This window comes from Callithrix jacchus, chromosome 2 (assembly GCF_049354715.1).
Source record: "Callithrix jacchus isolate 240 chromosome 2, calJac240_pri, whole genome shotgun sequence".
Lineage (NCBI taxonomy): Eukaryota > Metazoa > Chordata > Mammalia > Primates > Cebidae > Callithrix > Callithrix jacchus.
The window spans coordinates 183,170,784-183,185,598 of record NC_133503.1 but is presented as its reverse complement, the minus strand read 5'-3'; the positions used below and the strand labels follow the sequence as shown (position 1 = coordinate 183,185,598).

The 14,815-nt window shown below is 35.4% G+C and overlaps 1 protein-coding gene across 4 annotated transcripts in view; it reads right to left on the bottom strand.

Annotated features, from left to right (window-relative positions):
* Positions 1-14,815, bottom strand: part of CDH12 (cadherin 12) — a 1,144,846-nt gene that overhangs the window by 346,689 nt on the left and 783,342 nt on the right. For 3 of the 4 annotated variants that reach the window (XM_008992219.5, XM_002745103.7, XM_078365926.1), the window contains one exon: positions 6,098-6,514. In XM_008992219.5, the coding sequence (XP_008990467.1) occupies positions 6,098-6,328 (231 nt within the window). In that variant the 5' untranslated portion in view covers positions 6,329-6,514. Of the gene's footprint in view, positions 1-5,937; positions 6,515-14,815 lie in introns of those variants that run through there. The other variant, XM_035292294.3, reaches the window with a different exon arrangement.

The window sequence follows — 14,815 nt, the reverse complement described above, 5'->3', positions numbered from 1 at the left end:
CTGGGAAAGCATTGGTCCAGGGAGAGGAAAGAATGGAATGTGAGGAGCCTGACACGTTTGAGGCCAGCAGAGAGGATGCTTTTTTGTGCCTCTATTTTCTGATATGAAAAAGAGCACTAATAATAAGATCACTCACAGTGCTGCTTTGCAGATATGTAAGTATATATCTGTAAAGCAATTAAAATGGTGCCCAAAGGAAGCACTCAATGAAGTTTAACTTTTATAATTGTAATCTAGAGATCTTCATAGTTATATTTATTGCCACAGGCTTAATACTATCTTATGTTGTAATGCACTGATCATAAAAATATGTTAAATAAATGAATGTCTCTGAAACTAGAGTTTATACATGTTTTACTTTTTAATCTTTTTGCCATTTTAAACAATTTAGATTTAAGAATTGCTGCTAACTGGGATTTATCTGAAATGACAACTCAATTTTCTAAATTATTCTTTGGGGACGGAATGGACAGCTTTTCCTGGACACATAACTTGGAGGCTATAAAAAAACTTAGTACCACACAGACATAGGCTTGCAATTAGCTATGTTGGTATAAGCACAAATCATGTTGGTCTGTGTATGCACACTTTTGCACATGTATATGTATGTCTGTAATAATGCAGGTGTTTTGCTTGCCATTAGTTTGAACAACTGGTAACATATGAAGTACAAATTTTTGCAGATAAAGTTAATTTATTTCTTACTATACAATATGAAAACTTATAATTATCTACATAATGTATTTTCACAACGTGTATTTGAGGAAAGCTTTACCTTTGTATACCCTTGTGATCTATTTGTATAGAAAGTAAAGTAACTTTTGTTACAAGTAAGAGCACAGTTTGTGTTTTTTTTTGCAAGGTTATCAACATTAATATCTGCTTCTTTAAATATAATGGCTGTGAAGCTAATGTCCACTAAGTCACTCAGTTGCCTCTACAGATTTCTACATGAATACATTCTTTTAGATTTGAATGTAAGAAAATCAATTGGTCCCATTTCAGCAAAGTCTCATGATACAAAATCAATGTGCAAAAATCAAAAGCATTTCTATACACCAATAATGAAAGTAAAGAGAGCCAAATCAAGAAAGAACTGCCATTCACAATTGTTACAAAGAGAATAAAATACCTAGGAATACAACTAACAAAGAATGTAAAGGACTTCTTCAAGGAGAACTACAAACCACTGCTCAACAAAATAAGAGAGGACACAAAAATATGGAGAAACATTCCATACTCATGGTTAGGAAGAATCAATGTCATGAAAATGGCCATATTGTCCAAAGTAATTTATAGATTCAACACTAACCCCATCAAGCTACCAATGGACCTTCTTCACAGAACTGGAAAAAGCCACGTTAAACTTCATTTGGAACCAAAAGATAGCCCACATAGCCAAATCAATTCTAAGCAAAAAGAACAAAGCTGGAGGCATCACATTCCCTGACTTCAAACTATACTACAAGGCTATAGTAATCAAAACAGCATGGTACTGGTGCCAATATAGAGATATAGACCAATGGAACAGAACAGAGGTCTCAGAGGCAATGCCACGCATCTACAGTCATCTAATCTTTGACAAACATGACAAAAACAAGTTATGAGGAAAGGATTTCCTGTTTAATAAATGATGTTGGGAAAACTGGCTAGCCATGCTCAGAAAGCAGAAACTGGAGCCCTTCCAGACATCTTACACTAAAGTTAACTCCAGATGGATTAAAGACTTAAACATAAAACCTAACACCATAAAAAAACCTGGAAGAAAAGCTAGGTAAAACCATTCAGGACATAGGCATAGGCAAGGACTTCATGACTAAAACACCAAAAGCACTGGCAACAAAAGCCAGAATAGCGAAATGGGATCAAATTAAACTTCAGAACTTCTGCATCGCAAAAGAAACAATCATTAGAGTGAATTGGCAACCAACAGAATGGGAAAAAAATTTTGCAATCTACCCATCTGACAAAGGGCTAATATCCAGAATCTACAAAGAACTAAAACAGATTTACAAGAAAAAACAAAAAACAAAAAACAAGCCCATTCAAAAGTGGGCAAAGGATATGAACAGACACTTTACAAAAGAAGACATATATGAGGCCAACAAACTGATAAAAAAGTGCTCATCATCACTGGTCATTAGAGAAATGCAAATCAAAACTACATTGAGATACAATTTCACACCAGTTACAATGGTAATCATTAAAAAGTCTGGAGACAACAGATGCTGGAGAGGATGTGGAGAAATGGGATCACTTTTACACTGTTGGTGGGAGTGTAAATTAGTTCAATCATTGTGGAAGACAGTGTGGTAATTTCTTAAGGACCTAGAAAAAGAAATTCCATTTGACCCAGCAATCCCATTACTGGGTATATATCCAAAGGATTATAAATCATGCACACGAATGTTCATTGCAGCACTGTTTACAATAGCAAAGACCTGGAACAAACCAAATGCCCATCGATGATAGACTGGACAGGGAAAATGTGGCACAGATACACCATGGAATACTGTGCAGCCATCAAAAACGATGAGTCCTTTGTAGGGACATGGATGAACCTGGAAACCATCATTCTCAGCAGACTGACACAAGAACAGAGAATCAAATACCACATGTTCTCACTCATAGGCGGGTGTTGAACAATAAGAACACACGGACACAGGGAGGGGAGCATCACACACTGGGGTCTGTGGGGGGGCACATAGGGGAGGGACAGTGGGGGTGGGGAGTTGGGGAGGGGTAACATGGGGAGAAATGTGAGATATAGGTGATGGGGAGGAAGGCAGCAAACCACATTGCAATGTATGTACCTATGCAACAATCTTGCATGTTCTTCACATGTACCCCAAAACTTAAAATGCAGTAAAATATATATTTAAGAAAAAAAAATAAAAAAAAAATTTGGTCCTTAAAAATGTGGAGTTGACAATGGGAACTATACAAATTAATGATTTCCATATATGCTCTTTCTACAAAGAATCAGAAAGTTATATTTGAGGCTAAAGATAGTACAGTTGATCTTTGAACAATGTAAGTTTGAACTGCACAGGTTTACTTTATAGGGCTTTTCTCTCACCTTTGTCACCTCTGAGACAGTGAGACCATGCTTCCTCTCTTCTTCCTCCTCCTCAGCCTATGCAGTGTGAAGATGATGAGGATTAAATCTTTTATGATGATCCACTTCCACTTAATGAATAGTAAATATAATTTCCTTCCTTGTGGTTTTCTTAATAATAATTTCTTTTCTCTAGATTATTTTGTTTTATCAATCCAGTATATAATACCTATATACATATGTAAACATGATATGTTTATGTTATATGTATTATAACATATAATTATGTTTTTGATTGACTAGGCTATCAGTAAAACGTCTGGTCAACAGCAGGCTATGAGTAGTTAAGTTCTTGGGGAGTCAAGGGCTGCATTTGGATTTTCAACTGTCCTAGGGAGAAGTCAGTTCCCCTAACCCCCAAGTTGTCTAAGGGTGAACTGTAGCCAGTTGACAATTTTCCTTGGCATTTTGCACTAGTTCTTTTCCTTAGCTTCAAGTTCTATATTATTTATAATACTTTGCTCTTCTATGAGTAATCTCAATGTCTTTCTGGAATGAGTGGATGTATAAATATATTTATGTTTATGCACACATATATAATAGATTAAATTGGTCTCCATGTTATATTTCTATTCTCAAATCTAGAAGCATCAAGACAGAGTTAATTAAAATTTAATTAGTTTCCTGGTAGGAAAAAAATCTTGGCAAACATTCTTTCATCTACATTAGAAATGTATATGGCTTGAGAACCATGGGTGTTCATTACCCATTACCAAGGTGGAGCCATGTACCAGTGAAAATAATGCTGATTAAATGTAATAATAGGTTGGATATTAGACTTAATCCTTTTTAATCACATTTATAACTACTAGTTCATCTTTTAAATGAACTGAATAAATTCTACACTGTTATAGCAATTATAAAAGTGGGATTTCAGAATGTCAGACAAAAACTTGCATATACAATCCCATGGACTGTTTGTGGAGGTGAAATGCTACAGCTATCTAAGTGTGAATAAAAATCAGTTTTATTTTCTTAACCTAATTTTAACTTTATTACCTCCAATTCTAGAAATTAAGGTCTATGGATCATCTCTAATTAAAAACTGAGAATTTGTCAGGAAACTCAATATGATGTCTAGCTTCTATCATAAACAGAATTGGGAAAATTGATATTTTTGTTCCAGAGTTTTAGACTGTTACCATTCCATTTGTCTTAAATTTCAAAATTCCATTCTTATATTAAATTCAATTAAAAAACACAAGTGTAGCAGAACTACATGAAATTATCTTACCATAGACATGTTTTAGTGATTGTTACATTCCACGGTCATATTTGAGGAATTATACAAGGAGAAGCTTTATGCAGCAACCTCAGGGGACTTTCATATTTTCCACTGACTTCCTCAAAATTTTCTAAGACTTCTGCACCTAGGGCTATTTGTTGGCAGGAAAGTGACCTGAGAAGGGCATTCTCGTCTGGGCTGGAACTGTTTGAGTCTCAGTGTCCATTTATCATTTGGGGCTCTCTTTGACATTCTACTCAACCTATAGGTTCATAGGTACCCTGCAGGTCTTCAGGGATTGCACTATTCTGTTGTCTGAGTGCCACTTGAATACACCCTGACTCCTGGTAGGCAGGCTGTCAAGGAGATAGTTCCTGCTTAATGGCTGTGTGTGTGTGTGTGTGTGTGTGTGTGTGTATTTGCAAGATCTTTAAGACTGGACTATCAGAATTGTTCTTATGAACTTATTTGATTTGGGGTGACTCCATTTTCAAACATAGATAGGTGCCCTGCAAAAATCATTTGCCTGGGGCCACATACACCTTAGTGGAAACTCTGGTTGTATGTTCCCTTTCAACAAAGATTCTATTTAAAAAGCTTTTCCACTGTACCATTTAATATCCTTTAAATACATTTCCACAAGGCAATTTTTTTTAAATGTGGTAGAATAATTCAGATCTTAAATGAATAGTCTTCCTTTGACCTAATATGAAAAATCATACAAACTATTATGTATCTCTTTAGCTTACATTTTCAGAAACATAAGTGATTTGCTGCTCAAGATCTTCTAAATCCATTCCTAAACATTCTTCCTACTATAATTTTTCATTTGTGCCTTTGGATTTATTTTAAACTTTCCATAAGCATCTATTTTTTAATTAAAGCCCATGACAACATCTTTAAAATATATGAAAATAATTCACAAAATCAAAATAAAATATAATACTTATTTTTGGGGGGAAATTTTTTTTGGTGTGATGGACAAGTTATACTCTTCTAGACATGGGTGAAAATTTTCATGAAAAAAATAAGCAGTAAAACATAACTCTGCTGAAACAGATAGTTGCCACCAAGTATTTTGTGAAAAAATTAAATTTCCATAAAGTTGCAATAAGGTTTTAAAATTGTATGCTCTTTGATGTGTACATATTTGGGTTCCAATATTTATTACTTCAGCCATAAATACACTTATAAATATGTGCTGAACATATAGAAATTATAAAACTTAAGCAAGCCAAGTCAGATACTTCAGAACCACAACCCAAATGGTGTATCATATTTTAAGGGGAAAGGAAAAGGAGAACATTCTTTTCATTAAACAACACCTGGATGACTTTAGATTATTTAGACCTGGTGATTCTTCTCTGTGTCTCTTGTTGCTAAACAACTCCAATCTGGCCATGAGCAATAAAATGATATAACTATACTTATACTATACTTCTAACTATGGTTATAATTATACTTAATATCATTTTCACATTTTAACTTCATGTCTTCAGAGAATGCCAAAGATTGAACAAAATATATACATTTTCATTAAAATAATCAGAAAGAATGAAAGGAAAGAGGGTTTAAATGTTGTTCTGAAGCTTACCCGGGCCATTGAGTCAGGAAGATAAAACAGGTCTCTTGGATTTCAATTCCAGTGTTCTAGTCACTGGTTTGTTCAACTCCTGTGCAAAAAATCCATACAAAACACACAATGCATATTCCCCCTTCCTATCAAGTGGTTGTCAAAAGAAACACGCCATTACCTTTCCCACATACTGAGGCTCGGAGCCCATGTATTCTTCCAGCACAAAAAATTGATTCCATACCCAGCCACGTTTAACTCGCTGGAAATGTGACCGTTGTCCTGGCAGATGGATAACATTTTCTCTTGGCTCCGTGGCTAAAGTCTGCTGTGGCTGTGGTTGTAGTGGTGTTAGGAGACCTCCATCAAACAGAACCCAGAGAAGCAGGGATAAACAGTTCCTTGTAAGCATTGGCAAAGGCTTTCCTACAGCAGAGTAATAAAAACTCCAACACTTAAGGTAGAATTGTGGAATCCAGCTTTGAGGGGTCTGTGTCCTCCACTGCTTAACTTCTTACTTTATTGCAGAAATGATCATGCAGGCATTAATCCTTTTGATGAAAAGGCTTCTGCTGTATTATATTCCATCTAAAGGGACCTATGAGATAGATTAACAAAGATACATTAAATTAATAAAATTACATGATGACATTCATCACAGGTCTCATTGTATCTGCCAACATTTAAGGAAACCGAGAAGAAAGGCTATAAAACAATTATATTAGTAAGTGGACACCACTATTCAACATTTTAACTTGGATAAATTATCTGAGTTTTTTACAGACTTGAGAAAATATTAGTTACAATAAAGCAAAAGGTGCATTATAAACAGAAATGAGGTTTTTAAAAAATTGGCTAATCATTTTAAGGAGGAAAATACAGATCACCATTTTAATCATAAGTTAGAGTAGGATTTTGTAATTTCAGCATTATTATCTTAGACTTGATAATTCATTATTGCTGGGAAGCTATTTTGTGCATTTTAAGATTTCTAGTAGGATCTTTTCCTTCTACTTAAGAGATGGTAATAGCACCCTTGTCCATACCTGATTTGTGACTAGAAAAAAGTATCTCCTGCCATTGCCACGTATCCTCTGGGGGAGCAAGTCATGCCACAATTAAGAACGGCAATATAGAAAATAAAGAAAACACAATTTTAAAAAGTGAAAAGTCCCTGAAGTTAGGAATAAAAAGATACAGACCATCAATTAAATTATTAAATGTAAAAGTGAACGATCTTACTAAATGTAAATGATGGATACAATGTTATAAGTTTTTATAAATTTAAGTTTTTTCAAAAAAAGATTTTATAGCCTGGAAATAGCAGAAACGCTGACAATGTGAGAATTACTTTATAGATGGATTGCAACTCGGAGAAAACCTGGATCCCAACAACTTTAACTCTGCATTTAGGTAAAATGAGCTTTGAGCTGTTCCTTTTAACAAGCATTTTTAAATTCACTTATCTAAAATTCATTGAGTGTCCATAATGCACTGTATTTAATTATGTAGTAGATAAGAAAACAGACACTCTTTGCCTCTCTAAAATGACAAACAGAAAATAAACAGTCCAATAAGTAAGTGAGGGCAAATTATGCCAATGGGGGGGAAAAAAAGCAAACAAGAATAACCTGAAGGTAAAACCCAAGTTAGCAAAAGCCTGTTGTAGGTGACAATTTCATTGAGGGCTAGAGAAATAAAAGCATTCCTATAATTTTTAAGCAGGCATGGTGAAATATGCCTCTAAAACCAGGGTGGTTTCAGGCATTTCGCACCAGGGGCACAGTGCTTCGAGCCTATAATGTTTCTAAGGACCAAAAATGTCCGAAGCCAGAAAATATACGTAATGCTTCCAAAACAAGAGAACTAAAATCAAAACCAATGCATGTTTAATTAAATGCCTATAAAACATGGCATTTTTGTCAACTAGTCAGCTTCAGTCTAGATCAATGTATATTCACTTACGCATAATGTAATAAAAATGTTTAATGAGATCTTCATAAGTATTGAAATTTAAACATCAAATGTGGAAGTAGTAATTCACCATACTTGAGATAAGATGGGAGATGGGAAGTGTCCAAAAGTTATACTCTGAAAGTATTTTATAGGGCAAACCTAAAAAAATTATAATAAAATTGGTTATAATTTTTATCTTTTTTATATGAATGTAACTGTAACTGTTAGATATTGACAAAAACATAAGTAGTCCATATTTTTTGCATCTTTTCATTCTGACAAAATAATGTTTATAAAACATTTAGATCTGCAATGTCCAATATGGAAACCACTAGTCACTATGTGCTTATTTACTTGAAATTTGGCAATTTGGGATCACAATGTGCTCTACTTTTAAATTATATGTTGAATTTCAAAGATAGTACAAAAAAATAAGAAGTTATAATCTCTTATTTTCTCATTATTTGACATGATGATATTTTGGATATATTAGAATAAGTAAATACACATTATGAAAATTAATTTTGCTTATTTCCTTCTAATTTTTTATTTGCTTACTACAAAATTAAAATTTGATATGTAACTCACATTTACATTTTGAATTATTTTCTATTGGACAGCACTGACTTAGACAATACAGTTTAAATCACAAACTGTGATTTCCATTTAAGCAATTTATTCTTTTTTTTTTTTTTTTGAGACGGAGTTTCACTCTTGTTACCCAGGCTGGAGTGCAACAGCGCGATCTCGGCTCACCGCAACCTCCACCTCCTGGGTTCAGGCAATTCTCCTGCCTCAGCCTCCAGAGTAGCTGAGATTACAGGCACGCGCCACCATGCCCAGCTAATTTTTTTTGTATTTTTAGTAGAGACGGGGTTTCACCATGTTGACCAGAATGGTCTCAATCTCTTGACATCGTGATCCACCCGCCTCAGCCTCCCAAAGTGCTGGGATTACAGGCTTGAGCCACCACGCCTGGCCTAAGCAATTTATTCTTAACTTTCAAAGTCGAATATCTAACATGAACTGCATCAGTTTGGGGTAAAAATACATTAGAAAGTTAGAGAGCCTTTTGCATCTATTTCAATAACGTGTAAGCATGACAATGTATTGCTTTCTCATTTGTTTTTAAGTTTAAATAGCAGGGATTAACCTCCAAGGTGTTTTACTTTCTTGATTTTTTTTGTTTCTTCCATGTTTCATCCCATACTCATATTAATCCTATTCCAAGCATATCAGTTCAGATTGGGAGATAAACATAAAAAGAAAAATGGGTGACAGAAACTCTGACTTTCCAAACCTATTAGAATATGTCATTAGGTTGCATTTCTGCCTTCCTGTTCTATTAAAATGTTTTTCATTATTTTCAGGATGTGAGGTTTGGACACTCAGATTTTAGAGAACTCTGACATCTAAGGTCATCTCTCAAGACAAGTGTCTTTTTATTATATATCAGAGAATTTTGAGGTTGGACATGTGACTACATTAATCAACATTGCCCTCAGTCTCGTTCGAATTCTCCTTCTCCCTTAGTAGTCAAAAGTGTCTAAAATCTGAGTTGTGGCCCCCTACTAGAGTAATCTAGAAATGTTCATTCATCCACGTCATTCTCCATCTGTCGGTTGTGCTAGGATATGTGTCTATAGTGTAGGGAAATTAGTGAACAAATGATTGGGAAGTAGAGGGAAATGTGAATTTAACGTGCAAAGTGCAGTAGTCTCCACTTATTTGTGAAGGATTTGTTCCAAAACCCCCAAGAGATGCCTGAAATTAAGGAAAGGTACCAAAGCTGTTATCCATCAATCAGAACACTTTCTGTTTATGTCCTCCACCCACAAATTTTATACTCTTTCCATCTTAACGAAGCACGTATCATGTACTGGGGCTGTAACTTTTGCAGTTTGGGAGATGGCACAGCAAAACTAGAAGGGATTTCTTTTTCATTTTTCACAATTTCAGGGAGAGATTTATTCTTTCCCTAGCAACCTCAGCATACGATTTATTTTCTTTCCTTATTAAGTAGAGAACTTTCACCTTTTCACATAAAGGACACGCTTTATAGCTTCTCTTTGGCATATCCAAATTGCCAGCATCACTATGCTCGCACTTTGGAGCCACAGTGAAGTAAGATAAGGCTTTCTTGAGCATCAGCACTCGATACTGTGACAGCCAATCTGCTAACCAAGAAGGCTAGGGAGTGTCTACCACATCCTATGAAGGACAGCCAATCTGCTAACCAAGAAGGCTAGGGAGTGTCTACCACATAAATCCGCTGAAGGAAAAGATGATACACATCCCGGGTGGGACAGAAGTATATGCTGCAAAATGTCATCATGCTACTCTGAATGGTGCACTGCTTAAAGTTTATGAATTGTTTATTTTTTTAAGTTTCTAGTTAATATTTTTGGACTGCAGTTGATCACCGGTTACTGAAACATGGAAAATGAGGCAGGATAAAGGGTGACTACTGTGGGTTTTTTCATAAGCCAATTCACCAATGCATCAACGGTTTGCACCAGGAAACAACAGCAGCTAAATGCAAAATATGGTAATAAAGCTGAAGTTAACTGGAGCCACAGAGGCATGCAATGTAGAATGTGATGCCCATTTCCCTCAGGCCCACATTCTGTTCTTACTTTGGCTCCTGTTAGTCACAAATTCGATCATACTGTGCTGTGTTTCTTCCAGATTTTTGTGCATTTTTCTCTCAGAGTAGGCTGAACTTTATTTGTATCCACGTTATCAAATTACCTTCTTTTTGTAAGAGTCGAATTTTATATTTACTAGGTATTTATTTAGCAATAGTTTATTTTCGCTGGTATTTTTATTGGGATGCCGATTCCTCATGGTGATTGCATAGGTTTTGGGGATCTGCCATATCTTTTTTTTATGAGCCCTGTTATTTTAATATAAATTTTTCAGAATGCAAAGCTTTTAAAAAAACTTGCCTATCACCCTGTAGCAGAAATACCTGTAATTAAAAACATAAAACTTTCTCCTTGCACATATTAAAATCCAGAACTTTAATACGACATTCATGAATTTACCAAGGTCTGAATAATGGACCCCCACATGCTCAATCCTTGCCATTCTCTTCCTTTCTTGAGTCCAAACTCCTTCGCTTTAATTAATACTAATAACAGTAATTTATATTAGAAGTGTACTCATGTGATTATTTGTTTACTCTTTTCTGGGTGGAGTGGTGGGGTGCATAGAAGCTAGAGAGGAGTAATGGTGCCTGTTTTATTAGCCGTTCTGTTCCTGGGGTCTACACTATTACCTGGCATATGGTAGGCACCAAGTATATCTTTGTTAAGTTTTAATGAGTAATTCATTGAATGATGATAGCTAACCTTTATTGAAAACTTACAATGTTCCACGTGGTGTTGTATATTCTGTGCCTATATAACAGCCCTGTGAAGGAGGTGTTATGATTACACCCATCTGACAGAAGAAATGCAGGAACAGAGATGTTAAATGACTTGGCCATGATCTACATGTTAGTACATAGCTGGTAAGCTTGAATCTGGGCAGAATGACCACAGAGCTAATAGTCTCGGACCTTCTACTGTGCCGCTCCTCTGTTAATAGATGTATAAATACACAGAAAACTCAGGGGTTTCTAATCCTAGTAAAACAAGGAATATGAGCTTGCAAACTTGAGTTTCAAATTATTTTCCACCAACTAAGTAGGCATTTCAATACTGTACAGGTTAAGCCTTCAGACTCATTTAGCTCTTTTGAAAATTAGGAGATGTAAGCTATCAGGTCAATATAGTTCCTTTGAAGTCAGGTAATGCAAGACTCCCAGCTTTCTACCTACAAGGATCTGGGAAGGACATAATTCTAGGCAGAGACAGGAATTAATAGACAGGATCAGTATTCCAATAGAATTGGATAGTGGTCAAAAATTCAGAAAGTGCTCCAACAGTCCGGCAAGGTACTAAACAGGTCACCAGGTTGAGTGTTAAGAAGTAGCTGTTGGCTGGGCATGGTGGCTCACACCTGTAATCCAAGCACTTTGGGAGGCTGAGGCAAGCTGACCACCTGTGGTCAGGAGATCGAGACCAGCTTGATGAAAGTGATGAAATCTCATCTCTACTAAAAGTACAAAAAATTAGCCAGGTATGGTGGCCAGTGTCTGTAATCCCAGCTACTCAGGAGGCTGAGGCAGGAGAATCGCTTGAATCCGAGAGGCAGAGGTTTCAGTAAGCTGAGATCACGTCACTGCACTCTAGCCTGGGCAAGAGAGAAACTCTGTCTCAAAACAAACAAACGAAAACAACAAAAAACAAAAAAACACACAAACAAAAAAAAAACAGAAGTAGTTGTTGTACAGAAAAGAGGGTAAGAGGATTTCCTACTGTTCTAGGCAGCTCTTCCTGGAGAGCTTGAGCTGTGAATGCAGTCCTGGGGTCCCATATGTGAGATGGGAGCCTGTTTGACTTACTTAACAATTCTAAATTTGAGGATTGCTTCTGACATTGATATTATTAAAAATAAATACATTACTTAATAGATTAATAAAAATATTGTCTTTGGAACAAGCTAGATCTAAAATATCATTTTAAATGAAGTCACAGCATAGTTTTGTGCTAAGTAACTATCTGCTAAGTAGCATTTGAACTGTGGGGACACAATCAACATTGTTCTTCTATTTGTAGAAATATATATATATATATATATATATATATATATATATATATATATATATATATGACTAAGTACATATTTTTTAATCTCATCATTCAATGAGAACATGTGTGAGAGTGCATTTCCTAACTATTGCCGTTGTTTTATAATCCTGAAATCAATTTCGAGCCTCTATAATACTACAGTCCTTTAGTGAACAGATGAACCAATATTATTTTCAGTGCATGATGCTGCTCCCAGCAGATCCCAGACTCTGGCCACGGTTGTCAGCCAGGGAGCTTTTAAAGTTCTATATCACAACAAAAATAATGCAAGGAGATTGAAGGACTCCAGTTCTTAAGTGAAAAGGAAACAGCTCCCCCAGGCATGAAACACAGGCTAAATTACAAGGAAAAACTATATTGAGCCATCACCCTGGGTATACTTGCTCTAGCACCAATGGTGTTGTTATAAAAGCAAGAGTAGAAAGCTTATTCTGAGGGGTCAGCACCCTATGGAAATATGTGAACCTTAAGGAAGACAGATTTGCTACAAAGGACATCACCAGAGGTATGTTTTATTCCCTATACCAGATTTCAGGCATAGTGTTAAAAAATTTATATTTGTCTATACTTCTTAATCTTTTGTAGAGCCAGAGTGGCTTTTCAAAGACTTCTTAACCCTGATAATGACTCTCTGGAGTCTAACATCCCTTTTAACAGAAGGGATATATTTTTAAAAATTGGTCATATACCAAGCAGTAGATGTTTATTTGTGAAATATTCACTGACAGTAACACTTCCTTTAAGTATGTCTCCAAAGCTAAAAGATATACAAAGATTGTGGTTTCCCTAGTTATTTATTCAACTGGGGTATATTTGCTTTTAAGAATAACTCCTGAAAAGGGGGATATATATTCAATATAAATTACGTTGAAAGGGTTCTCTTTGTCAGGGACAACTTATTAAGCTGAAAGATGTATTAATTATTAAAAGGGGTTCTGTATTATGGGTAGCATTCTAATACTAACTGCATATTGGATAATTCTTTAATGGTGACTATGCTTGTGGTCCATTTTAAATTAATATTCTATGGAGAAATTTTTGAAGGGCACTTCTTAAAATTTAAGAGGAAAATAATATAACTCCCCCACCTCCTCTTGTGAATAAATGGCTTTTTAATTTGAAATAGTAGTCAAAAGTGATCCACATTAAACAATATAAGGATAGGGTTTTTTTCCCTATTATTAAAAAAATCAATGACGCCACCACTTATGTAATTCAAAATTATTAAAATGTCAACAATATACTTTATATTTTTTCATGTTATTCTTCACCTTGAAAACATTATTTTATTTGACTTAACTTCATAAATTAAGCTTTCTGCTTCCTATTGTAAGAAATGTGCTATAATCAATAAACATTTAAAGATTTCAAGTAAATCTGATAGTTTAAGGATATGACTCCCAGGAAAATTATTTGAAGGTTTCAACAGGCGTTGTTAGGCAAATTTTAAGCTTTGTTCAGAAAAACAAGGTACTTTTGCAAAGCCTTGGGGATGAGCATACATCCCTAATACAGCCTTTTGGTTGTACTAAAACCCATCTCAAAGGAATTATGACCCTCTCTCTGGTATAGCAAATCCTTAACACTCACTCTTCTGTTTTATAAACTGCCTGCTGAGAGGCAGACATGGTAAACCCATCTCTGCTAATTCTTCTGAGTAAAACAGAGGTGCCTGTAGGTGATGATTACTCAATGGTCTTAGTTTATGGTGTTCATTAATCCTGCCTCTCTGTCTTGTCCAGAGTCTACTCTCTACTTCTCAAGTATGTTAGGAAGCCAAAATGTGCCATTTGAATTTTAACTGAAATGAAAATTACTGCTGCTGGTATCTCCTACAAGCCAAGAAAAAAAAATGCAAAAAAACCAAGAAACTCAACATGGGACATCTTTCCAGTACTTTACGGGAAGGGACAGACTCTCCCTCTTTAAGGAGAAAAGCAATTTCATCACATCTTTGTTTTTTGTGGTGTAATTTTAACTGCATTGGGTGAAAACCCCTGACAATATATTCTGAAATTGGTAATTTAACTCTGTGGCCTTTCTCCCCCAAATCCATAACCCCATTCTAACCACAAGACAAGTCTCAACTGAGAGACATCTTATAAAATGCCTCACTAGTACTTAAAATGGTGAATGTTGTTGAAAATAAAAAAAATCTGAGAAACTGTCAATACCAAGAGGAGCCTAAGCAGACATGACAACTAAATACAGTGGAGGGTATCCTGGAATAGAAAAAAACATCATAG